This window comes from Scyliorhinus torazame, chromosome 15 (genome assembly GCF_047496885.1).
Source record: "Scyliorhinus torazame isolate Kashiwa2021f chromosome 15, sScyTor2.1, whole genome shotgun sequence".
Lineage (NCBI taxonomy): Eukaryota > Metazoa > Chordata > Chondrichthyes > Carcharhiniformes > Scyliorhinidae > Scyliorhinus > Scyliorhinus torazame.
The window spans coordinates 8,081,809-8,108,138 of record NC_092721.1 but is presented as its reverse complement, the minus strand read 5'-3'; the positions used below and the strand labels follow the sequence as shown (position 1 = coordinate 8,108,138).

Genomic DNA, 26,330 nt, shown 5'->3' with positions numbered 1-26,330 from the left:
CGGATAATGAGATTTGTTGCTTTCCAATTGGCGGGGGAAGGCCGTGCTTCACAAGGATGGTCGTGTTGGCCGAATTCTGGCTGGCGTGCGGAGGCAAATCATTAATGGAACCTCCAGGAATACACTTAATCACAGTTGGCTGACCTTTCTGGAACGTACTGCCTGAAAGAACAATTCCTTGCTAACTTTCAAGTTTTAACTAGATCTGTGTGAGAACAGGAAATGTTTGCAGGGCTAAAGGGAAAGAATGGGTAACTGGATAGCCCGTTCAAAGAAGAAACACAGAAATGATGGGCTGAATGGCCTCCTCCTGCACTATAGGAATCTCTGTCGGGCCTTCAGTACAAACAACCTAACGCATCCCCACAGCCTTCACATTGCAGCAACTCACCAAGGTTCCTTCAACAGCACCTTCCAAATCCATGACTTCGACCTGGGCATGGAGTTATGAGGTACGTTCAATAGGTTTGCAGATGACACAAGAATTGGTGGTGTGCCACAGGGAGAGGAGGAAAGCCTTAGATTTCAGGATGATATAGACGGGTTGGTCAGATGGGCAGCACAGTGGCAAATGGAATTTAACTCTGAAAAGTGCGAGATGATGAATTTTGGGAGGACTAACCAGGTAATGGAATTATACAGTGAACAGTCGGACCCTAGGAAGTAAAGAGGATTAGGAAGACCTTGATGTGCATGTTCCCTGAAGACAGCAGGACAGGTAGATGAGGTGCTTAAGGAGGCCCATGCGATGCTTGCCTTTATTAACTGAGATATAGAATATAAGAGCAGGAGGATATGATGGAGCTGTGTGAAATGCTGTTTTGGCCACAGCTGGGGCACTGTGTACAGTTCTGGTCCCCGCACTATCGGAAGGATACACAGACACTGGAGAGGGTGCAGAGGAGATTCACCAGGGCTGGAGCGTTTCAGCTGTGAAGAGAGGCTGGTTAGGCTGCGGTTATTTTCCCTGGAGCAGAGAAGGCTGAGGGGGGGCCTGATTGAGGTGTACAAAATGATGAGGGACACAGATAGAGTGGAATAGGAAGAAGCTTTTCCCCTTAGCCGAGGGGTCAATAACGAGGTGACATCAATTTAAGGTATGGGGCTGGAGATTTAGGGGGGATTTGAGGAAACATTCTTTCACGCAGAGGGTGGTGGGGAATCTGGAACTCGCTGCCTGAGAGTGTGGTAGAGGCGGGAACCCTCACAACATTTAAGAAGTATTTAGATGAGCACTTGAAATGCCCCAGCAGACAAGGCTACGGACCGAGTGCTGGGAAATGGGATTAAAAGAGATAGGTGATGGATGGTCGGCACGGATACGATGGGCTGAAGGGTCTTTTTCCGTGCTGTAAAAATCCTCTGCCTCTGAGGGCAGCAGATACCTGGGAACACCACCACCTGGATGCCCTCCCCACCCTCCCCGCCCCCCATACCACAACACCCTTTAAAAAATAATTCCAACTAAAGGGCAATTTAGCGTGGCCAATCCACCTACCCTGCACATCTTTGGGTTGTAAGGGTGAGACCCACGCAGACACGGGGAGAATGTGCAAACTCCACACGGACAGTGACCCAGAGCCGGGATCGAACCTGGGACCTCGGCGCCGTGAGGCAGCAGTGCTAACCACTGCGCCGCCGTGCGTGCCCTCACACACCATCCTGACTTGGAGATATATTACCATTCCTTCACTGTTGCGAGGTTAAAATCCTGGAACTCCCTAACATTACTGTGGGTGTACCTACACCAGATGGACTGCAGGCTCATCACCAAGCTCTCGAGGACCATGAGACATGGGCAATAAACGCTGGCCTTGCCAGAATCACTCACATTCCAGGAAATAATGAAAAGTAAATTAGAACCTTGGCTTGTGTGTATCAATTTTTTGATTGCTGTTTGTTTTAGCTGTCCTTGTAACTTTAACTAGACATCTCAATAATATACTGATATCGACTGAGGTTGAGAGACTGCAACCATTAATTATTGGCCGAAGTGTTACACAAATAACCTTCAAGTAACCATGGAGACTAGAATTGATCCAAATCGCTCCAGTCATGTTTTCACTTGTCACTCCTGGTTGCAGTATTGTCCACCCTACATTTACCGAATGCAACAGTAATGCATTGGCTGTTGGACACTATGGGATTCCTAGTAATATGAAAGGAGTTTAGAAAGTCACCTCTCCATGACCTTCAGTCATTGTTAGTTCCTCAACTGTCAACATTAGGATGATCCATTGACCAGAAGCTTAACTGGACCCAGTCATATCAACACCATAGCTGCAAAGGGCAGGGCAGAGATTATTTTTATTCATTCAATGTGTGCACCGCTGGCTAAAACAGCATTTATAATACCAATCTTTTGTGAGAATCTTTATTGTCACAAGTAGATTTACATTAACACTGCAATCAAGTTACTGTGAAAAGCCCCTAGTCGCCACACTCCGGCACCTGTTCAGGTACACAGAGGGAGAATTCAGAATGTCCAATTCATCCAACAGCACATCTTTCGGGACTTGTGGGAGGAAACCGGAGCACCCGGAGGAAACCCACGTAGACACGGGGAGAACGTGCAGACTCCGCACAGGCAGTGGCCCAAGCCGGGAATCGAACCCGGGACCCTGGAGCTGTGAAGCAACAGTGCTAACCACTGTGCTACCGTGCTGCCCATTTACTGCTCATGCCAAATTGTCCTTGAGAAGTTGGTGAGGAGCTGCCTTATTGACTGAAAATGAGTGTCTCACTCGGCCATTACAGAGGGGCAGTTAACCACATTGCTGTGGGCCTGGAGTCACATGTAGGCCAGACCGGGTAAGGACAGCAGATTTCCTTCACTAAAGGACATTAGTGAATTGGATGTTTTTTTATTTCAAAGTGATTGCTTATTGGTTTTCATTAATGAGACTAGCTTTTTATTCCAAATATATTTAATTGATTGATTTAAAACCCCCCCAGCTGTTATAGTAGGAATATAAACTCATGTCTCCGGATTTCTAGTCCAGCAGAATAACTACCATCTACACCTAAATTCTTATATGGGTGGCACGGTGGCACAGTGCTTAGCATTTCTGCCTCACAGCGCCAGGGACCTGGGTTTAATTCTGGCGTTGGGTGTCTGTGCGGAGTCTGCACGTTCTTCCCGTATCTGCGTGGGCGTCCTCCGGGTGCTCTGGTTTCCTCCCACAGTCCAAAGATGTGCAGCTTAGGTGAGTTACGGGAATAGGGCAGGGGAGTGGGCCTGGGTAGGATGCTCTTTCTGTGGGTCGGTGAAGACTCAATGGGCCGAATGGCCTCCTGCACTGTAGGGTTTCAATGATTCTATGAATTGGGTATTTTACTCTCCTCCTGACCCATCAACAAGAATGTTCGAAAAGGAACTGGGGATGAAGCATATTGGTCAGGAACTGGGAATGAAGCACAGGAACTGGGAATGAAGCACAGGAACTGGGAATGAAGCACAGGAACTGGGGATGAAGCATATTGGTCAGCTGTTACAAAGTATTGGCACAGCTGCGGTGGACAAAATGCTCTCTCAAACTCTAAGATTCTACATTCTTACTTTGACCCCGCACCAAGTGTTTGTACCTGTTGAATAAACTGTCCTTGCACACCCTTGATTGCATTGAGAGTGAAGCCATATCCGTCTGGACCTTTCGTGAAATGGCATGTTTTGGGGCCATGCTGAGGGCTGTCTGCCGATCTCTGGCTCTCTCGCGGCTCCTCAATTTCCACCGATGGCCGTGATTCATAAACCTCTTGCCAGTAACAGATTGGAGAAATTCCAGCCTGTGGTTAAGAAGGGGATGCAAATGTTCCACAAGAGTTTAACCTTCTCCTTGAACAGCCAGTAGGAAATAGTTTTTTGGTTCATTTTGGGGAGGTCACAGGTTCATTGTCCAATTTGTGGGAAACTAAATAAATAATCTCAGCATCTGTAAATAGTGCAAGAGGAAGAAGAGTTTATCTGGAAACCACCGCCCCTCCATGCCCTCCCAGACAGTCGTCAGTCCCCAGCCCCATTGGAAACCATCGCTCCTCCATGCCCTCACAGATAGTCGCCCGTCCCCAACCCCACTGGAAGCCACCGCCCTCCATGCCCTCCCAGACAGTCGCCAGTCCCCAGCCCCACTGGAAACCATCGCCCCTCCATGCCCTCCCAGACAGTCGCCAGTCCCCAGCCCCACTGGAAACCATCGCCCCTCCATGCTCTCCCAGACAGTCGCCCGTCCCCAACCCCACTGGAAACTATCGCCCCTCCATGCCCTCCCAGACAGTCGCCTGTCCCCAACCCCACTGGAAACTATCGCCCCTCCATGCCCTCCCAGACAGTCGCCAGTCCCCAGCCCACTGGAAACCATCGCCCCTCCATGCCCTCCCAGACAGTCGCCAGTCCCCAGCCCCACTGGAAACCATCGCCCCTCAATGCCCTCCCAGACAGTCGCCAGTCCCCAACCCCACTGGAAACCATCGCCCCTCCATGCCCTCCCAGACAGTCGCCCGTCCCCAACCCCACTGGAAACCATCGCCCCTCCAAGCCCTCGCAGACAGTCGTCAGTCCCCAGCCCCATTGGAAACCATCGCTCCTCCATGCCCTCACAGATAGTCGCCCGTCCCCAACCCCACTGGAAGCCACCGCCCTCCATGCCCTCCCAGACAGTCGCCAGTCCCCAGCCCCACTGGAAATTATCGCCCCTCCATGCCCTCCCAGACAGTCGCCAGTCCCCAGCCCCACTGGAAACCATCGCCCCTCCATGCCCTCCCAGACAGTCGCCCGTCCCCAACCCCACTGGAAACTATCGCCCCTCCATGCCCTCCCAGACAGTCGCCAGTCCCCAGCCCCACTGGAAACCATCGCCCCTCCATGCCCTCCCAGACAGTCGCCCGTCCCCAACCCCACTGGAAACTATCGCCCCTCCATGCCCTCCCAGACAGTCGCCTGTCCCCAACCCCACTGGAAACTATCGCCCCTCCATGCCCTCCCAGACAGTCGCCAGGCCCCAGCCCACTGGAAACCATCGCCCCTCCATGCCCTCCCAGACAGTCGCCAGTCCCCAGCCCCACTGGAAACCATCGCCCCTCCATGCCCTCCCAGACAGTCGCCAGTCCCCAACCCCACTGGAAACCATCGCCCCTCCATGCCCTCCCAGACAGTCGCCCGTCCCCAACCCCACTGGAAACTAGCGCCCCTCCATGCCCTCCCAGACAGTCGCCCGTCCCCAACCCCACTGGAAACTATCGCCCCTCCATGCCCTCCCAGACAGTCGCCAGTCCCCAACCCCACTGGAAACCATCGCCCCTCCATGCCCTCCCAGACAGTCGCCCGTCCCCAACCCCACTGGAAACTATCGCCCCTCCATGCCCTCCCAGACAGTCGCCCGTCCCCAACCCCACTGGAAACTATCGCCCCTCCATGCCCTCCCAGACAGTCGCTCGTCCCCAACCCCACTCCACAGTAACAATGGTCAATCAAAACTTTCAGAACCAATAACAATCATGCTCAAGAATTAGTCTTTTAGAAACTAGTGCCGGGATTCTGCAATACTAATTCTAAGACCAGAGTTAATACTAACATCGGAGTGTTTCACGCCGGCGTCAACGCACGTCCTGGTCCAGCGATTCCGTGGCCCACAGAGGGTCAGCATGGCGCCGGAGTGCTCCACGCAGCGCAGGCACCGATACGCGGCCTTGCACCCCGGCCGCAGGTCCGCCCATGCACGGCGGCCGCTTCCACGCCGGGCCCACGCAAGGTGGCGGAGCCACACAGCGGGCCGGCGCGGAAGAAGGTAGACCCCCGATCACGGGCCTGGATGTCGTGGGGGTCCCCCCCCCCAGAGTCTAACCCCCCCTCCCCCCCCACCAGGACAGCCACCGCGGACGCATGTCCCAGCTCCGCTGGGTGGAACCATGTTAGAACCACGCTGGCGGGAACTCGGCCGATCGACCGCGGAGAATCGCCACGGGGGCCTCTTTCAACAGCCCCCGACCGGCGCCGTGTCGATCGCGCGCGGCTGGCGGCGATTCTCCAGTCGCCGGAGAATCACGTCCCAGCGTCGGACCGGCGTGCGGGCCATCTCGGCGTCAACTCCGATCCTCCAAGTCGCCGCGGGCTCGGTGAATCCCGGCTCTGCTTCTATTTTTTACTCTTTGCTCTTTAGTCCTAGACTTTCCATTAGTGGAAACAGTTTTTCTTTATCTGCCCAATCTGTTGCTCTTAATATCTCATAAACTTTGATCAAATCACCCTTTAACTTCTTAAAGTCGAGAGAATACAACCCTAGTTTGTAGAATTATCCCTCATAATCCAAATGTTGGGATCCAAGTGTCATTCTGGTAAATCTACACTGCAATCCCTCCTCCCGAGAATGTTTGGTGCCCAGAACTACAAGTGTGCTTCAACCAGGGTTTTGGGTATCTGGAATTTTACCTTTACCCTTTGTAGAAGTCATCCGCGATTCCTTCTTCCAATGAGATGCTTGCACACCTAAATTGCAGCACAGGTGGCTGTTAGCAACAGGAACAGAAACCCTGGCTGAACCTATTCTAAACCTAACTCTGGGTCTGCGCGGGCATCGTAGCATCTCAACAAGAGGTGAATCAACAGGCCTGCCCTGTAAACTCTCTGTTCACGCTCGCCCAGGGAAGGGCACATACGCTTTGCTAAAATTATGCCATGGTGCATCGGAATAAAGTCAAATGTGATTAAGACTCCTGCCCACAATTCTGGAGGAGTTGCAATTTGATAGGGTCCTGATTTGAGAGAAAAGTTTAAGCTGAATGAAATTTTGGATTCCATTTCCAATGCAGCACAGGTCAGTGAGGTCAGGGTTCATCATTTGCGGTTGGCCCCATGTTGATTCATTCACCTACCTGTTTGTAAAGCTCATTTGTTGGACTATCGACAACAAGGAGTGTGGTCTGGTTCCCGCAGTTCCTTATCTTATCGACTAACGCTTCATGATCTAGACCGTCTATGACATTCCCATTCACAGCAACCAGTAGATCACCGTCAAGCAGCCCAGATTTCTCCCCTGGACTCTTTGGGTCAATCTCCCTGATGTAGTGACCTAGATATTTGCAAAGGGATTATATTAGTAAATCAGTTGGGTTTTTGAACAACCCAACATTTTAAAGGTCACTTTTACCACGGAGTAATCTTCAGACCCTTCAGACTTGAAGAGATGGTGACGGCAACTGGGGTTAACAGTGAGGAACCTGCCTGATGGAGACACAGGTTAGATGCAGGTTAAAGTTCCAGGACATGAACCCACCAACGTACTGGAACCATTACCGCATCTCTGATTATTCTTCATTTTGTATACCAACCAACCTCGGTTCTCAAGATTCCCAAACTCTGATCAAATAGTGCCCCCCCTGCACCCCCCCCCCACCCCCCCCCCTTGGGTTCTTTTGGAAAGTGGGTTTGAGGTGGCACAAAGGTGACTTTGCATCCCAGAGAGAGAGAAGATCCTTATTATTTGATTTTGGTTTGAGTTAAAATGCAGATTGCTTGAGGTGAAGGGTGAAGGAATATCATGTTCTGCCTCCCCAGCTGTTCCAATTTAAATTTCAACCAAAGCTGAACAATCACAATTGCTGCTTAACTGTGCATTGATGAAAGCTGACCTCGCTACAGATTCACAATTATTGGAACAATAATAAATAGGAGCAGGAATAGACCACACGGCCCATCAAACCAGCTCCACCATTCAATAGGATCGTGACCTTTTACAGCCACTCAACTTTCTCAGCCTCTCCCCACATCCCGTGATTCACTCAGTGGCCAGAAATCTGTCTCAGACTCAAGGACAAAGCTCTCTGGGTTAGAGAATTCCATGGATTTACAATCGTCTGGCTGAAGAAACTCCTCCTCATCTTGGTCTTGCTGTCCACCCCGTCAAGTTCCTTCAGAATCTTGTATCTTTCAATGAAATCGCCTCTCATTCTTCTAAACTCCTGGGAATATCGACACAATTTACTCAGCCTCTCATCACAGGACAACCCTCCCATCCCAGGGACCAATCCAGTGAGCCTTCGCTGTATCATCACCAATGCAAGTAGGTCCTTCCTTCGAATGTGGAGACCAAAACTGCACACAATGCTCCAGATGTGGTCTCATCAAACCCTGTACAATTGCAGCAAGACATTTTTTATTCCTGTGTTCCAATCCCCTCTCACTATAGGCCAGCATGGCATTTTCCCAGGACATTGCAGATGAATATCTGTTTTCTTTTATAAGGACACATGGTGACTCTGTAAACATTAACATTTACAAGTTTCTCAACATTTAGAAATACAGTATTCTGCGTTTCTATTCTTCTGAACAAAGCGAATGGCCTCACCCTTTCCCACATTATACTCCATCTGCCACCTTATTGTCTACTCACGTAACCCGTCCAAATCCCTTTGCAACTTATTTGTGCTCTTCAAACAGTTAACATTCCTGCCTAGTTTTGTATCATCAGCAAACTTGGATTCATTACTCTTGGTACAAACTTGTTGGGCAGGTGATCAAAACCTTCATCAAAGAGGTAGGTTTTAAAGAATGCCTTAAAGGATAAGCGGGAGGTGGAGAGGGTTACGGCAGAAAGTCCGGATCTAAGGGCCCAGGCAGCTGAAAGCTGGGCAACCGATGGTGAAACGAAAGAAATCGGAGAAACACGGTTACCTTGGAACATTGTAGGACTGGAGAATATTACAAAGATAGGGAGGGGTGAGGTCACAGAGGGATTTGAACGTGAGGATGAAAATTTTAAAATTGCAGCATTGCACGACTGAGGTCGGTGTGGGTTGGCGCTGAGAGTGCAAATATTACCCCATGGGCAGCACGGTAGCACAGTGGTTAGCACTGTTGCTTCACAGCGCCAGGTTCCTAGGTTCGATTCCTGGCTTGGGTCACTGTCTGTGCGGAGTCTGCACATCCTCCCCGTGTCTGCGTGGGTTTCCTCCGGGCGCTCCGGTTTCCTCCCACAGTCCCGAAAGACGTGCAGGTTAGGTGAATTGGACATTCTGAATTCTCCCTCAGTGTACCCGAACAGGTGCCGGAGTGAGGTGACTAGGGGCTTTTCAAGGTAGCTTCATTGCAGTGTTAATGGAAGCCTGCTTGTGGCAATAATAAAGATTATTATTATTATTATTTGAACCCAACCAAGAACAAGAATAAGAACCGTTTTATAAGGCAGTGTTTAAGGCCAATGGCCACTCCTATGATTCCTGGATGCACAGACCCAGCAGGGAGCCCCTAACTAAAAGCACAGAATCAATCTCTTACAAATAACGCCTCGGTTTACAATAAATACCCTCTCGGCCTTGTTCAACTCTCAAATAGAATCCGTAGCCTTGAGGTCCTTTGGATAGCTGCGCAATCCGTGGTTTGTGAGGCAGGCCTTTCACACTGGCCATTGCGGCCACCACCTTAGTCATTTTGCTTTTGAAATATTTATCCGAGGCCTCATCAATCAGCAGTAGCACAATACTGTTCCCCGAAACTTTGATCTGAAAAAGATACCACACAGTTAAAAATACACAGAAATAATTTATGTCACAAAAGGAGCTTTAGCCAGAGGCAATATTACAAAAACAACGACCTGCCAATAAGTTCTGTGTTCAAAGTAGTGAATTCACTTTGAAAGACTATCACTGGTCAGCGAATTTAGCAGCTAATTCTGCGCAGGGTAACATCCACAAATAGCAAATATGCTAATTGGCCAGTAATTAAGTCAGTTAGGGTGTGGAATGATGGACGCAATGTTGGGCAGGCTCCTTACTCCTGTTTGCTTAGCAGTAATAGATCTTGTACATCCATGGGGAGACTGACCAAAGCCTTTGGAAGACAGAGCCACGGAGACCCTGAGACAGCAGCTTCAGGAATGGAAGCAGATTGGTTGTTCTCCCTGGCCAGAGGAATCAAGAACTGACCTTTTCGCAGTCCAATTCCTACAAACTGGATGAACCTTTGCACCAACGAATCTCAGTATCAGGCTGCAGACCACTACCCGGGGGAAAGGCCTCCTCAATGCTCCTTGTGACTACGTTCAGGATGTCGATCGTTACCTGCAGCACCCCAAGAAACTCTACCTTTCGGTAAATTAAATGCCTCTTGAGCAAACCGTTATATAAAGAATAATCTCTCCACCTTCTCTCAGCATTACGTTCTACTGGCAAGAGGGGTCCTACTGTATCCATCTAAGATGCGCAGGTTACGTGGATTGGCCATTCTAAATTGTCCCTTAGTGTCCAATGGTTAGGTGGGGTTACGGGGTTACAGAAATAGGGCTAGGAGTGGGCCTTGGTAGAGGCTCTTTCAGAGAGTTGGTGTAGACTCGATGGGCTGAATGGCCTCCTTCTACACTGTAGGGATTCTATGATGGTTCATAATTTTTATACAGCAACAATTTTTATGCAGCAACTTGCTATAATGCGCTGCCTGAAAGGGCAGTGGAATCAGATTGAATTGATTTTTGGGGAATTGGGTAAAAACTTGAAAAGGAAAGATTTGAGGGCTATGGGGAAAAGGCTGGAGGACTAATTGGATAGATCTTTCAAAGAACCACCACAGGCACAATGGCCTCCTTCTGCCCTCTGCGATTTGATAAAGAGACAAACTACATGTTTGATAGGTCACCTTGTAAAGTGTTTTCTGGAAAGATTTGACACCGAGTCACAGAAGGAGATGTTAGAACAATTGACCAATAGCTTGGCCAAAGGGATAAGTTTTAAGCTGCATCTTATAGAGTGTGAAGGAGAAAGAGGGAGAGGGGTTCAGAGCTTAGGGCCTTGGCAGCTTGGGAGGAAAGTTGCAGCGTAACAGTAATGGCACTGGACTAGTAATCCAGTGGACCAGACTAATGCTCTGGGGACATGGGTTAAAAATCTCATCTCACCTTGACAGCAGGTGGGATTCATTCAATTAATTTAGAAACAACTTGGAATTGAAAAATGGTGGCCATGAAACCATCATCGATTATTGTGGAAGCCCATCCGGTCCACTAATGGCCTTTCGGGAAGCGAACCTGGTGTCCTTACCCACAGAGATATGACTGACTCTTAACTGCCCTGAAAACTCTCTACCTCACTGTTCTCCTTTGAAACTCTCCATAAAGTCTACCTCTTTGACCAAACTTGAATGATGTGGAGATGCCGGCGCTGGACTGGGGTGAGCACAGTAAGAAGTCTTCTAACGCCAGTGTTGTGTTGTGTAATTTGGAATAACACAAGCTGCCACTTTTGATGCAGTTTTGAGTAAAAGATGCTCCAGACTTTGAAGTGAGTTCAATGTGTTTTATTGAACTATTGGTCAGTTCTCAATGAGTTCGACTCTCTGCTAATCTAAATGTAGTAACTCAGTCTAACTGAACCAGCCTTGCTCTGAGCCACATGCTGGGGTGTGATGCTGAGGATACACCCTGTCTCACTCTGTAGATGTTGGTCTGTGGAAAGAGGCGGGGTGTGAGTGCCTCATCCCTTTTATAGTGAGATACCACCCCTGAGTATCCTGACTGCTCATTGGTCATATCCTATTCTATGTGTTCATTGGCTGCATGTTTGCATATCATGACATCTCCCAAAGAACAAAGAACAAAGAAATGTACAGCACAGGAACAGGCCCTTCGGCCCTCCAAGCCCGTGCCGACCATACTGCCCGACTAAACTACAATCTTCTACACTTTCTGGGTCCGTATCCTTCTATTCCCATCCTATTCATATATTTGTCAAGATGCCCCTTAAATGTCCCTATCGTCCCTGCCTCCACTACCTCCTCCGGTAGTGAGTTCCAGGCACCCACTACCCTCTGCGTAAAAAACTTGCCTCGTACATCTACTCTAAACTTTGCCCCTCTCACCTTAAACCTATGCCCCCTAGTAATTGACCCCTCTACCCTGGGGAAAAGCCTCTGACTATCCACTCTGTCTATGCCCCTCATAATTTTGTATACCTCTATCAGGTCCCCTTTTTTAAATGTTTTGTTGGCGTATGTGAATGTATTTACATGTGAACGAGTCTGTCTAACATGACCGATGGAGGACAACAGAACAGAGCAAATAAAACAAATGTTCACAAGTCCAGTCTCTGAGGCTTGCGCCTGATCCTGGACGACCGCCGGAGAGGTGGCGGAGGGGACGACGGCACCTTGACAGGCGGGATGGAAGCCTGACTGGTGGTGCAGCTCTGCACAGGGTTGCATAGTGGCCTGGCTTCCCGCAGTTTAAACAGCGTCTGCCTCTTTCAGGGCAGTGTTTCTTTAAATGGGCGATGCCACAGTTCAAACACGTCATGACGTCGGCATCCTGACGCTCCGTGCGTCGTTGCACATGCGCAGTGCGGTTCTCAGACGTCTGCACCTGCGTAGTGCAGGTTTCGGCCGCTTCGTTATCCCGTTCGCATCGCACATGCGTCGGGCCCCGGGAAGAGCGCACAAAATGGCCACTTTCGTCAATGTTGAGGCACTGCATCCGGGAGATGGCCTGCACACTCACCACCTCATGGGAGGTTAGTTTATCATTTTCTGCCGCTTTGTACTTGGAATGGCGATTTTTAGCGTGCTCATGCACTGTGCGTGTTTCAATCGCGACTGGCTGGGTCATATGCTTGATCTTCAGTAACTGCTCTCTCAGAGGATCAGAGTGAACTCCAAAAACGATTTGGTCTCTGATCATGGAGTCAGTGATATCACCGAAGTTGCAGGATTGCGCAAGCAGTCTAAGATTAGTTAAATATGAGGTGAAGGATTCGTCTTTACCTTGCAATCGCTGTTTGAATATGTAGCGCTCGAAGATTTTGTTGGTGTCCACCTCACAGCGGCTGTCAAACTTGTCCAGGATGGTCTGAAACTTTGTCTTGTCCTGGCCTTCGGTGAAGTGAAAGGAGTTGAATATTTCCAAGGCGTGATCACCCGCTGTGGTGAGGAACAGATCTATCTTCCGTGCATCAGACGCACCATTGAGGTGTGATGCTTCGACGTAAAGCTGAAATTTCTGCTTGAATGTCTGCCAGTTGGCATTGAGATTGCCGGAGGTCCTGAGCTGGTGAGGAGTCGGAATCTTTTCCATTGTGCCGGTATACATTCGCTGGTCGTCACGGATCTTTCTGAGTTCAACTAACTAGATTGAACAGACTCCTGGTATCATGTTGTGTTATGTAATTTGGAATAACACAAGCTGCCACTTGATGCAGTTTTGAGTAAAAGATGCTCCAGACTTTGAAGTGAGTTCAATGTGTTTTATTGAACTATTAGCTCAGTTCTCAATGAGTTCGACTCTCTGCTAATCTAAATGCCGTAACTCAGTCTGACTGAACCAGCCTTGCTCTAAGCCACGTGCTGGGGTGTGGTGCTGAGGATACACCCTGTCTCACTCTGTAGATGTTGGTCTGTGGAAAGAGGCGGGGTGTGAGTGCCTCATCCCTTTTATAGTGAGATACCACCCCTGAGTGTCCTGACTGCTCATTGGTCGTGTCCTATTCTATGTGCTCATTGGCTGCATGTTTGCATATCATGACAACCAGGTTAAATCCCAACAGGTTTATTTGACCTGATGAAGGAGCTGCGCTCCGAAAGCTAATGACTCCAAACAAACCTGTTGGACTTTAACCTGGTGTTGTAAGATTTCTTACTGTGACTAAACTTTAAGTCACCTGTCCTAATGTCTCCTTACAGCTCAGTGTTTTAGAAAAACCCCTGTCAACTGCCTTGGCATGTTTTACTATATTAAGGGTGCTTTGTTGTTACAAAGAGAATTTGATTGTACATTCGGGGAATGAGTCAAGACATTGCACAGAGTACCTTGGACACCATTTGCTGATGATTGATGTTTTCAACATTTTCTCCGTTCAGTTCAATGATCCTGTCATTGGGTTGGACTCCAGCAATGGCGGCTGCGCCGTCAGGAGTGATCTCGGTCATGAACAGACCAGAGACTCCTGCAAAAGGAAAGGTTTGAGTAAATCAGAACTTTAACAGATCCCTGGGTTTAGTCAGACAGAAACTCTTCGAGAATGCTCACTCCCTGAACGTGTGGATAATGTTCATTTTCCAACAAACTCTGTCACACATCTTTTAAAAATTAATCCTGTAAAATAATACAGCTTCCACTTTCTAAATTGTTCACCTTTCGGTCACGTTCCTGCTTGTCTCCTCCGAAGTGTGATAACCAGTAACGTTTTGCGTCCATGTCAATTTTAATGTTACCAGTTACAGTGTCTCAAGTATCTGTTTATTTTGGACAGAAAAAGTTACGTTTACACAGGAGTTTGCACCTTCTTAACGTTCCATCAGTACAAGAACAGATACGAGGTAAAAAAACACCATGTTAAGATCCAATTGCTGTTTGTATTCTTAAACTTACTAAGTAGTTGGGGTTACAGTTATTCTTGATTGCTATCACAACACTAACCTGGTACATTGTTGTTCATGAGCAACAGGCAAATCGAACTCGCTCAGGCATCAATGTCTGAGATTTCCTGCAACTGCATCTTACAAGTCGGGAGTGTGATGGAATACTCTCCACTTGCCTGGATGAGTGCAGCTCCAACAACACTCAAGAAGCTCAACACCATCCAGGACAAAGCAGCCCCGCTTGATTGGCACCCCTTCCACAAACATTCACTCCCTCCACCACCAACACACAGTGGCAGCCGTGTGTCCCATCTACAAGATGCACTGCAGTAACTCACCAAGACTCCTTTGACATCACCTTCCAAACCTGTCACCTCTACCATCTAGAAGGACAAGGGCAGCAGACACATGGGAACCCCAGCACCTGGAAGTTCCACTACAAGCCATTCACCATCTTGACTGGGAAATATATCGCCGTTCCTTCCCTGTCGATGGGTAAAAATCCTGGAACTCCCTCCCTAACAGCACAGTGGGTGTACCTACACCACATGCACTGTGGCGGTTCAAGAAGGCAGCTCACCACCACCTTCTCAAGGGCAATTAGGGATGGGCAATAAATGCTGGCTGAGCCTGCGATGTTTACATCAAAACAATGATTTATTTAAATCACTTATTTCAATCCACAGATATTAATTCATAGAACCACGAGAGTGCAGAAGGAGGCCATTCAACCCGTCAAGTCTGCACCAACCCAAGGGCAGCACGGTGGCGCAGTGGGTTAGCACTGCTGCCTCACGGCGCCGAGGCCCGGATTTGACCCCGGCTCTGGATCACTGTCCGTGTGGAGTTTGCACATTCTCCCCGTGTTTGCGTGGGTCTCACCCCCACAACCCAAAGATGTGCAGGGCAGGTGGATTGGCCACGCTAAATTGCCCCTTAATTGGAAAAAATGAATTGGATACTCTAAATTTTTTTTTTTAATTCTGCACCAACCCTCTGAAACGGCACCCTCCCTAGGCCCACAGCCCCACACCATCCCCATAACCAAATTTAATCTTTTGGACACTGAGGGGAAATGTAGCATGGCCAAATCACCTGACCTGCACATCTTTTGGACTGTGGGGGGAAACCGGAGCGCCCGGAGGAAACCCACGGAGGCACAGGGAGAACGTGCAGACTCCGCACACTCACCCAAGGCTGGGATTGGACTCGGGTCCCTGATGCTGTGAGGCAGCAGTGCTAACCACTGTGCCACCGTGCCGCCCCCTATTTAATAGGATCACAACTGAGCTACTCCGAGTCCACCTTTCAGCCCTCTCCCCACATCTCCGAATTCAATGAGTGCCCAAAAATCTATTGATCTCTGTCTGAATATACACAACAACTGCACCCACTGGTCATTTGGGGTGAGAATTCCACAGTTTCATTTGTGAGTCTTTGAGCTCACCTTCCCAGAGAGATCTGGAGGTGGGGGTCAGAGCTGAACAGAGCTAGATACATTCTTGACTAACAAGGGAATCAAAGGGTATCAAAAGACTGGACAGGATAATGGAGTTGTTGAGGCCACAACCAGATCAACCATGATTTCATTGAATGGTGAGGCGAGCTCGAGGACCTGAATGGACTATTCCTGCTGTTGATTTGTATTTCTGTACGTCAGTGTGTACGACCTAAATGACCGACCCCTTATTCTGAGACTATGACCTGGTTCTGGACTCTCTAACCTGGGAAGAAATTCATGTTTCAAAAAGATTCTTCCAATCTCTCGGGAATACAGGCCAATCCTATTCAATCTCTCCTCATGTAACAGCCCTTTCATCCCAGGAACTGATCTACTGTACCATAGTCGCACCCCTCTCTAAGGCAAGTATATCCTTCCCTAGATAAAAGCACCATTCCTCCAGGTGTGGTCTTGCCAAAGCCCTACATACCTGCAGCAAGAATTTCTCACTCGTATTGCAGGGTTAACATTCCATTTGCCTGCTTCGATCAGGATGCGCCAAATGACTTAAAGTTTTACCTTCGATGGTCTTCAGTGAAAATCCAAAGCTCGATGCCTGTTTCACCAGGTGGCACAGTTTTGGCTGTGGTGTTTGTCCACTGACTCCATTCATCACAGGCTCAACTGGATTGGGAATGGGACTGGGACTGGGACTGGGACCTCCCAATTCAGAAAGGTTAATGCTTTGCTTCTTGGCTTGTGTGTAGGAGATATCATCCAATATCAGAAGGGTGACAGAATTCCCGGACCGTTTAATCAGCTCCACCACCTGAAACAGAGAGGGACAGTGTGGAATGTGGAACTATCAGGTTCCCCTGGAGAATCAAGCGAGAGAGATTGATTATTGACAGGTGACAGTGAATCAGCTTTGTACCCTCCATCGCTTATCGTTCTTTCTTTCCATCCTGTCTGTGCTGACTCTTTGAAAGGACTATCCAGTTAGTCTGACTGCCCCCGCTTTCCCCAGAGCCCTGAAAATCTCCCTCTTCAAATATCTACCCAATTCCCTTTTGAAAGTTCTTATTGGACAGGCAACTTCGCTGGCATCAGGCAGCACCTTCCAGATCACAACAACTCGCTGCGCAAAAGAATTCTCATCATCTCCAGCTCGTTTTTTAAAATGTTAATTTATCTTCAATCTGCGTTCATCTGGTTACTGACTCTCTTGCCACTGGAAACACTTCTTGTTTTTAGTGGATGATAATGATAGTTGCAGTGGATTGGTGGGGCTGGTACAATGGAATCATTTGATTTCTGACACCTAAATATTGGTTTGCAATTTTCTGTTTATTGCCCATCCCTAATTGCCCTTGAGAAGACGTTTGCTGGGCCATTTCACAGGGGCATTTCAGAGTCAATCACATTGCTGTGGGTCCCATGTAGGCCAGACCAGGTAAGGATGGCAGATTTCCTTCCCTAAAGGACATTAATAAACCAGATGGGTTTTTACGGCAATCGATAATAGTTTCATGGTCATCAATAGACTTTTACTTCCAGTTTTTTTTCCAATTCCACCATCCACCATCTATTAAATTCTCCCATTGTTCTAAGGAGAACAATCACAGCGTGTCCAGTCTCGCCACATTAACTGAAGTCCCTCAGCCCTGCAACTCCCTCTCTAACAGCACTGTGGGTGTACCTACACCGCATGGACTGCAGCGGTTCAAGAAGGCAGCTCACCATCACCTTCTCCAGGGTAACAGGGATGGGGAATAAATTGCAGGCCTGGCCACATGCTGTTAAATATTTTTTTTTAATTCCATTAAATCTCCTCTGCCCCCTCTCCAAGGCCCTGGCATCCTCTCTAAGGAGTGGAGCGCAGAGTTGAACAGAATGCTCCCACTGAGGCCTAACCAGTATGTAATTCAGGTTTGGTGTAATTTCCTTCTTTTTTGTACTCTGTGCCTATAAATACATTACCGGGACGGGTGTTTTATTCTGGTGTCTGGTAGGGAACCTCCTTATTCCAGTTGGGCCCGATACAATCCAGAAAGATTTTCCATAATGACTGTAGCAGTGGACAGTGGGATTGGTGGGGATGGTACAATGGAATAGCGCATGCAGTTTGATGTCTGACACCTTATCGCTTCCTGTTTTGATCCAAATCTAGTCAGATACAATCATCTAGAGAAATGAACAATTATTTCCCTATTCCGTTTTCTAGATAGAAATCTTTGATGTTCCTTTCTGAAACCAACTCTCTATAACTTGTTAAGGGAAGCGAAGGCCCAATGTGCTCCTCACAAGCAGAACTATCTGCTATTTCATTATGATATGACAAGTGTTATTGTCAAAGGACGTATGGTATCAAGTTGGTATGAAGATAACAGATACCAACTCTTTTCATTCTGCTTCCATTGTTCTTACCTCCTAAGCTGCCTTGACTGTTTCACGATGTTGCCATGAGAATACATAAGAGTCAATGCATCCTCGTTGTGTGCCAGGCTCAGTCTGATCCAGTTCAAGGTTGTCCACAGGGCTCATATGACTGTGACCCGGATGAGCAGGTTTTTTGAGGAGGTGGGGGACAGGTGTGGGCGGTGTGGGGGAGGTCCTGCAAACCATGTGCACATGTTCTAGGCATGTCCGAGGCTAAGGGGATTTTGGCAGGAATTTTCAGATGTCATGTCAGAAGTCCTGGAAGGCAGGGTGACTCCGAGACCAGAGGTGGCAATATTTGGAGTGGCGGAAGATCTGGGGGCCCAGGGGGGCAGAGAGGCCAACGTTTTGGCCTTTGCCTCCCTGGTGGCCCGGAGGTGGATTTTGCTGGGTTGGAGGGACTCGGAGCCTCCAAAGACGTGTGTTTGGGTCAGTGACAGGGCAGGGTTACTTAGGCTAGAGAAGAGTAAGTTTGCCTTAAGGGGTTCACTACAGGGGTTCGCTCGGAGGTGGCAGCCGGTCATCGACTTCCTCAAGGAAAATGATTCTGTCAACAGGGAGGGGGGATGGGAGGGGGAAAGGGGAGGCATGGAAGTGATGAATAAGGGTAGGGGATCTAATGAAGAGATAACCGTGGGATGGAGTAGGTACATGGATCATAGTAGTTAGAGGTTCTGGTTGGGGCGGAGATGGGTATGTTATTGTGGGGTTTTTGTGTGCGTTGGATCTCTTTGTTTAAAATGCTCAAATTATAAATGCCTTAAGTGTCTTCTGCAGATAAATTCTATGATTCTATGAATAAAATATTTTCTAAAAAAACACTTTTATTGATTTTAATTGCATTGAGTAAGAAACAATAAACACTTTAATCTTATTGTGATTAACACAAATCCTAGTTCGACGTATATGTGTGTGTATAACTGGGGTATCTTAACAATAGGCCATCAGTACATGAGGTTCATACCTTTTGATGTTCCTCACTATCCACGAAAACCGTGTCGACCCGAACGACGCGATCGCCGTCTCTCAATCCGACTTTGTCAGCGGGACCTCCTGTCACCACAGAACGGATCAAGTGCCCCTCAATGTCCTTCTCTATCCTTAAGAAGAAACCAAAGCTTTCACCCGCCTTCTTGGAGAGTTTGCAAACCCGAGGCTGAAGGTCAGCTGCCATCGCTTGGTGTTTCGGAGACCTAAAATGATCAAATACGCAACAGTAATGGGTCAAGTTCCAAAATGGCTGGCTTCGGGTCCACAGATATTTCTGTCAGTATTGAGGCGATAGAGTTTGACCTCTTCAGAAAAAGTCACTCGGAATCAGCCAAGAGGTCACTGGACTTTTAATGCAAGTTACATCCTGCACAATTGGAGCTTCCATAATACTTGTGCTATTTCTTAAAAAATCATGCTGCAAGTTGGCCCTGCCTGTAAAAGCAGCCATTCCCCCAGATCGAATTAATCCCCTTGATGGGTTTGCACTCATTGTGCCTGCCCATGTGTCTTCCGGGTCAAATTAAACTGTTTTAACGGGCGGCACGGTAGTGCAGTGGTTAGCACTGCTGCCTCACGGCTCCAAGGACCCGGGTTCGAATTGGCTGGTACGTGGCTGGTTAAACTGGATGCAGAGAAGTGCGAAGTGATACATTTTGGGAGGAAGAACAATGAGAGACAAATCTAAAATGTAGGGTCCCGCTGTAACGGGCGCAGCGGATAAAGGGGACACTGGTAGCATTGATTGAGGGACAGTAAGCAGCGTAGAGTGGCGAAGAGTCTGGGCTCTCAGCTGTGGCCATTCTATGATCCGATGCTTCTATAAACGCAAAGTCCTTTCAAGTCTTTTTGCAGCACTGACTGTTAACTGGGTTAATGTGCTCAGACCTGGTGAGGGGCCTGAAACCACAGTAATGATGGCAAAGAGCAGTTTGTGCATAGAAGTGAGATTAAAAGTGAAAAGTGAGTATAAGGAACTAGAAAAGTGAAGTAGCCATTCACTCAAAACCACTTCCCACTCCAAATGTTGACATGTGAGTCTCTGCTGGCAGAAGTGTTTCTGGGACGTGTGAGCAGCCAAACGAGAGCATCAGCAATCTGTGGGATGAAATGCCAGAGTCAACGGCATCAATTTGTCAGCCAGGATTTGGTGGTGGTGGTGGTGGGGGGGGAGGGGGAGGTGTTGGTAAGAGCACCCTACCTAAGCCCACACCTCCCCCCTATCCCCGTAACCCAGTAACCCCACCTAACCTTTTTGGACACTAAGGGCAATTGATCATGACCAGTCCACCTACCCTGCACGACTTTGGACTGTGGGAGGAAACCGGAGCACCCGGAGGAAACCCACGCAGACACGGGGGGAACGTGCAGACTCCGCACAGACAGTGACCCAAGGCTGGGAATCGAACCTGGGACCCTGGCGATGTGAAGCAACAGTGCTAACCACTGTGCTACCTTGCCGCCCGTCTGCCAGACACATTTTCAGAGCTGAGGTTTCGCGTTGAGCTGCAGTATTTTTCACACATTTATTCATGCAGCAACATTTGGAGCAAAGGTCCTACTGCTTTAATGTTCCTCACAGCACTGGTACAGGAATTTTGCTGACAGCTACTTCTGTTATTTACTGCCGGGCAGTAACAGCGTTGCTGAACTTTCTGCCCGCGTTCATGATTAACTTGGCAGCTTTGATAATGATTACCCAATTTGGAAGATTGTGTGGGCGTGTACAGTTGGACCCGCAGCCTGTGTAATCACACAAGGACGAAATCACTGCAGCTCAATTCACAGACCACCACTAGGGGCAGCGTAGAGCAGCCAGGCCAAGACTCCAGCCCAGGTCTTCGTGCAGTAAACAAGTCTTACAACACCAGGTTAAAGTCCAACAGGTTTGTTTCGATGTCACTAGCTTTCGGAGCGCTGCTCCTTCCTCAGGTGAATGAAGAGGTATGTTCCAGAAACATATATATATAGACAGATTCAAAGATGCCAGACAATGCTTGGAATACGAGCATTAGCAGGTGATTAAATCTTTACAGATCCAGAGATCCAAAGACCCATCTCCTCCTTTTCAAATCCCTCCATGCTCTCACTCCTATCCAACCCCCTCTAGCCCTGCAATTCTCTGGGATTCATGTGCTTTTCATCTTTCTACCATTTGCGGCCCTGCTTTCAGCTGCCGGGGCCCTAAGCTCTGGAGTTCCCTCCCTAAACCACCTCTCCGCCTCTCCCGCTCTCTCAGTCGTTCCTTAAAACCTGCCTCTTTGACCAAGCTTTTAATCACCTCCCCTGACATCATTCCTTGTAAGTGCTGTGGAATGGTTTACCACACCAAAGGTGCAGTCGGTGTACACACTCCATCGCATTGCACACCCACTGTGTTCATCTTGAGTGGCGATTTACTGTGTCCGTATTTCCAACCATCATGTCTACATGCACCTCACACATTCTGACAGAGGGCCATATTGGACTTGAAATGTGAACTGCTTTTGTTTCTCTCTCCACACATGCTTCCGGACCTGAAGTTCCCCGCTCTCGCCCATTGTAACTTCAGCAGAACGTGGGTGGAAAACCAGGATTGTCCCCCCGGCTAAAACATCGGGGTGGTGGAATGTGTTCCAATTTGTCCCTGGTTAATTAAATAAATATTTTTTGTGCTCTGTACATTCAGGGAGGTGATGTGGCCTCCAGGCCCCAGAGAGCTGAACTTTGTTTCCAGCCCACACCAGGGTTTACCAATGTACTCCCAATGGTTCCTTGCTGCGTCGAACTGTCCCACTCCCACAGTGCTCTCATTGGTAGTTGGTCATCCAATGTAACCTTCCCAACATCCTTCCCACAGCCAATTGATACGTGGACAGGCTCATTGTTACCTGATTGGATGGTGATTGGTTTCTTGTCGAACAGAATTTCATTTCTTCCCATCTCCAATCACAGATGAATGGAAGGGTTCAAACAAAGTGAATAAAAACACACTTTTCTTTTAACATTCCCCATGGATTTTCTCCCTGTTGTGTCCTGGAGATCAGTATTCAATTCCCGGAGACTCCAGGCCAGTTCTGGAGTGTGGACATCATTAGTCCGACTGAACCCTCACATGGTCATTGAGGAATGACAACTCTTATGCATGGGCAGAGAAGGTTGATTAGGCTTGAGCCTGGAGCCAGCCTCCAGCATCACCCAGTCGCCTGATAGAGCGGCCTCCTGAACATCTTGAAGTGTACAACAATAACCTTTATTTAGCATCTTTGATGTTGTAAAGTGTCCCAATGTGTTTGACTGGAGCAATTATCAGATGAAGTTTTTGTTACCCAAGTCACATATCCGGTGTGTTCTCGGCGAGAGTCCCTCAAGGAGATATTTGGAGGGAGAGAATATCAGAGCTTGGGAGCCAGGCAGCTGGAGGCACGACGTCACTGTTGGATGCCTTTGACTTCCAGAAAGTTTGGGGACTACCCCCATGCACCCAGCTGTCCCCTGGAACCCACTACTGGACCTTACAACTCCCTGAACAAGGGTGCTAATCTGCTACAAAATAATCATGTTAATTCCTGGCTGGATGATGGCGCAGTGTAGGATTCTTCCAGACCCCAAAACACCTTACCTCTCACTCAGTGTAGCTGCCTCCTTTAATACCTTACAGCCAACCAGGCTCCCAGTTGGGACAGGCTTTGTTATGTTGCCACCTGTGTCTCAGGGATGGCATTCGCACCTCTGAGTCAGCAGGTTGTGGGTTCAAGACCCATTCCAAAGACAAGCACAAAATCTAGACTGAGACTCCCAGGTGTGGTCGTGAGGGAGTGCTGCCCTGTTGGAGGTGCTGTCTTTCAGATGCTATGTCCACCCTCTAGATTCGACGGAGAGCTGCACAGTTCTCCTGGCTGATTGATCCCATTAAAACAGATTACCTGGTCATTTTTTAACATTGCTGTCAGTGGGATCTTTCTGTGTGTAAGGTGATCTCTATGCTTTCTAGATTACACAGTGACTAAACTTCAAAAGTATCTCATTAACTGTAAAGCAATCCGGGACGTCCTGAGATTGTGAAATACAAGATCTTCCATTCTTTTCCACCCTGGCTCTGAGAGGCAGGTGGAGGACCTCTTCCCAAGGCATTGCAGAGACCGCTGGAACCCATAGGGGACCTGGTGGAACGAGGTCCAATGGTCGAAATGTCTCACCTCCACCATGAAGTGTATTACAGCCATTCCCAATCTCACTCTCTGGGCACAAACTTCCAAAATCAGGTGAGTGTACCAAGAACTCAGAGACAGAGTCCAGTGAGATTTCAGCTGTAACCTTTAACTCTGCACTGGTAGCACAGGTACATTAGGGTACAGGTACACATTAACCCTGCTGTGTCCTTAGCACAACATGAATGTTCCCTTTAAACTGCGTTGGTGCAGTGATCAACGATGTTCAATGCAATGCTGCACGTGACAGAGAAACATTTGACAGAACATTGATGAGGTTAGCTGTCCAAGGGGGCCACTGATCACAAAGATTCGCCAGCTTCCAGGGTCCACTGTGATAATACTGCCAATTGCTACATTAAGAACAGGCCCTTCAGCCCCTCCAGCCTATATTGCGAGATTGTGTCTATAGCGTCGCTCTACGTGGCTTTGATCCACATCCCTCCATCTTCTTACTCAACATGTCTAGGAATCTCAGTCTTGAAAGAGCCAATTGGTGCACACGTTTAGGAGAAGGGAGTTCCAGATTTTCACTCTAATTTATGGGAAGATGTGCTTCCTGACATCACCGGCACAAATCCCCCAGTTCTGCCCCCCTCCCCCCCCCCCCCCCCCCCCGCCCCCCACCAGAGCCAAACCCCCCCCCCCCCCCCCACCAGAGCCAATCACTTCTTTCTATCGACCTGATTGAAAGTAACAGTCGAGGCTTCGATGTTGAGTCAGGTGAGATTGTTCGGTCTCCACGTGTGTCCTTACCACCCTGACAAATATTAATGCTATTATTGAATCATCTTAAATATCTCAGTTAAACCACCCCTTAACTTTCTAAACTCCAGGGAATACAAGTCTAGTCTGTGCAGACTGTCCATGTGAATTAACCCTTTGAGTGCTGGCAGTGAGCCCAGGGTCGGCAGCACAGAACGAGATAATTATTCTCAAGGCGTCTAAAAGATAGAAAAAAACCTGCATTTAGATAGCACCTCCTGACCCCTACCCACAGAATAGTTGTTGCACTGAAGGAGGCCATTCGGTCTGCCATGGCTGTACTGGCATTCCAAATGAACAGTGCAATAGCCCTACTTTACAGTACCTAATGTAATTAACTGTGAATTTTGTATTTGGTGACCTTCTCATCTGCAATCTCGATTTTCAGAAGTGTATGAAAGATGTGCGAAATGAGTTGGGTAAATTGAATCAGGACAGTGGTCTGTTACTGGGACAAAACCGTTGTGGGAGTAAATTGTATTCACTGAGAATTCCAGGCTGTCTGGATACTTCGCTTTGCTTAAATTATGAAAATCCCCAGTAAGTGTGGAATTTGTAATTAAAAATTATTTACCTGCTTATTCAATTAAACATGATCACTTGGTGATTGCAGCCGGTATTTGAAGTGTAGCAGAACTCCAGAGACACATGAACAATGTGATCAACGATTAAAACAGACTCAGGGCAAGTCACAGACAGAAGTTACATTCCAACGTTAGTAGCTGACAATTAAATTCAAACCATATCCCCACCCAAAGTTAATCCAGGTAAAATAGGGGGGAAAAGTGCTTACCAAACTCTGGCTGGTTGAGTCCCGAGAGAATCTACGAACGTTCTTTTTTTTGGTGCAATCTACGCTGATGGACTTTGATCAAGGGTTGGTTAAAAGATTCAACAATTCAACAGGGGACTGGAAAATGTAAGCAGGATGTCGATAGCATTCCCTATTTTATTACATCCAATAATTGATCCAATGTGGCTGCTTCCAGAGAGCCATAGGTCATAATAATACCCTTTTCTGAGGAAATGCTGCTTTGTGGAATTCTCCAAGTGCCAACATAACCTTACCATTCAGCCAGGACACTGCGTAAATCTCTTTACCGTTTAAGCGCTAAGTGACTGTTGTTCTTGGTTAGCAAGGTTTCCTTTGCAGAAAGGGTCAGTGTGTAAGCTGTGGAAGGGTATTTTGAAGATGTGTTAGGCACCTTAACAATGTGGATGATGAGAGGAAGGGATAAGAAATGTCAGATACAAGGGGGGAATAATTGTGAGTAGTTGATTCTGGAAGTATAGTGTGATGAACGTAACAATTTCAGATATATTGCATTATCAGTATTTGGTGCAGTAAGAGTTAAAGCCTGGGTTAGTGTGTGTGACTGCTGCTGTCATGTTTTTAACAATCCTGGTTTGCAAGACAGCCAGGGTTGTCGGGAGCCAGATGTACAATTAAGGCATCATGAAGACTTTGGGATCATGGATTTTTGTTTGGATTAAGAAGGTTCCCTCTATGAAGTAATTAATTACATTGGGTTGGATTCTCCGATTTTGCGGCTGCATCCGGTGGAAGCATCTGGTCTTACGACCAAAAAGTCGGCGCTTCTACACACCGATGCTCCGCACGGGTGGGGGGCTAGCAGCCATGCCACGTAAAGCCCCCGGCTTTACCTGCAGATACGGACGGAGAATAGACGGGTCCATGGCTGTGCATGCGCATTTCGGCGACCTACGGCTGCCGCGCTGTATAACATGACACCGGTCACACGCGGACCCAGCCTGCCAGATGGTGCCCACCTGTATCCCACTCACCAACCCCGGACCAGCACCCACCAGCCCCCCCAGCCCCCGCCGAAGCCCCCCCTGCAGAAGGGCTTCCCCTCCCCCCCCCCCCCCCCCGACTGTGGCAGTGCTGGACACAGTCCACAGCCGCTATGTGAGAGCCCCGAAAACTGAGAGGACACGCGACCGACGCCATCGAGATGGCGGCCCATCGGGGGCGGAGCATCAGGGAGGACCTCAGGTGACATCCTGATGCCGGCGCAACGGTGTGCGGCGTACTCAATGATTATGCCATTTTTGAGGGTGCGGAGCATCTGAAAAATGGCGCCGCCCCTGAACTTGCCGTAAAAGCACCGATCACAATTTTGCTGTCGGCTATCGGAGAATCCAGCCCTTTGTG

At 48.4% G+C, this 26,330-nt stretch overlaps 2 protein-coding genes across 5 annotated transcripts in view; one reads left to right on the top strand and one right to left on the bottom strand.

Moving 5' to 3' along the window:
* pdzk1 (PDZ domain containing 1) overlaps positions 1-25,093 on the bottom strand; it is a 34,466-nt gene extending 9,373 nt beyond the window's left edge. Inside the window, exons 1-7 of one of the 2 annotated variants that reach the window (XM_072476041.1) lie at positions 24,948-25,093; positions 19,174-19,402; positions 16,350-16,599; positions 13,778-13,914; positions 9,297-9,492; positions 6,868-7,064; positions 3,586-3,786 (exon numbers count right to left, since the gene is read on the bottom strand). In XM_072476041.1, coding sequence (XP_072332142.1) covers positions 3,586-3,786; positions 6,868-7,064; positions 9,297-9,492; positions 13,778-13,914; positions 16,350-16,599; positions 19,174-19,383 — 1,191 coding nt within the window. In that variant the 5' untranslated portion in view covers positions 19,384-19,402; positions 24,948-25,093. Of the gene's footprint in view, positions 1-3,585; positions 3,787-6,867; positions 7,065-9,296; positions 9,493-13,777; positions 13,915-16,349; positions 16,600-19,173; positions 19,403-24,728; positions 24,849-24,947 lie in introns of those variants that run through there. The other variant, XM_072476042.1, reaches the window with a different exon arrangement.
* The window catches only part of LOC140391506 (uncharacterized), a 229,505-nt gene continuing 226,505 nt past the window's right edge, over positions 23,331-26,330 (top strand). The window contains exon 1 of one of the 3 annotated variants that reach the window (XM_072476051.1): positions 23,331-23,443. The gene's annotated coding sequence lies outside the window, so the exon portion shown is untranslated. Of the gene's footprint in view, positions 23,444-24,071; positions 24,113-26,330 lie in introns of those variants that run through there. The other 2 variants (XM_072476050.1, XM_072476049.1) reach the window with 2 other exon arrangements.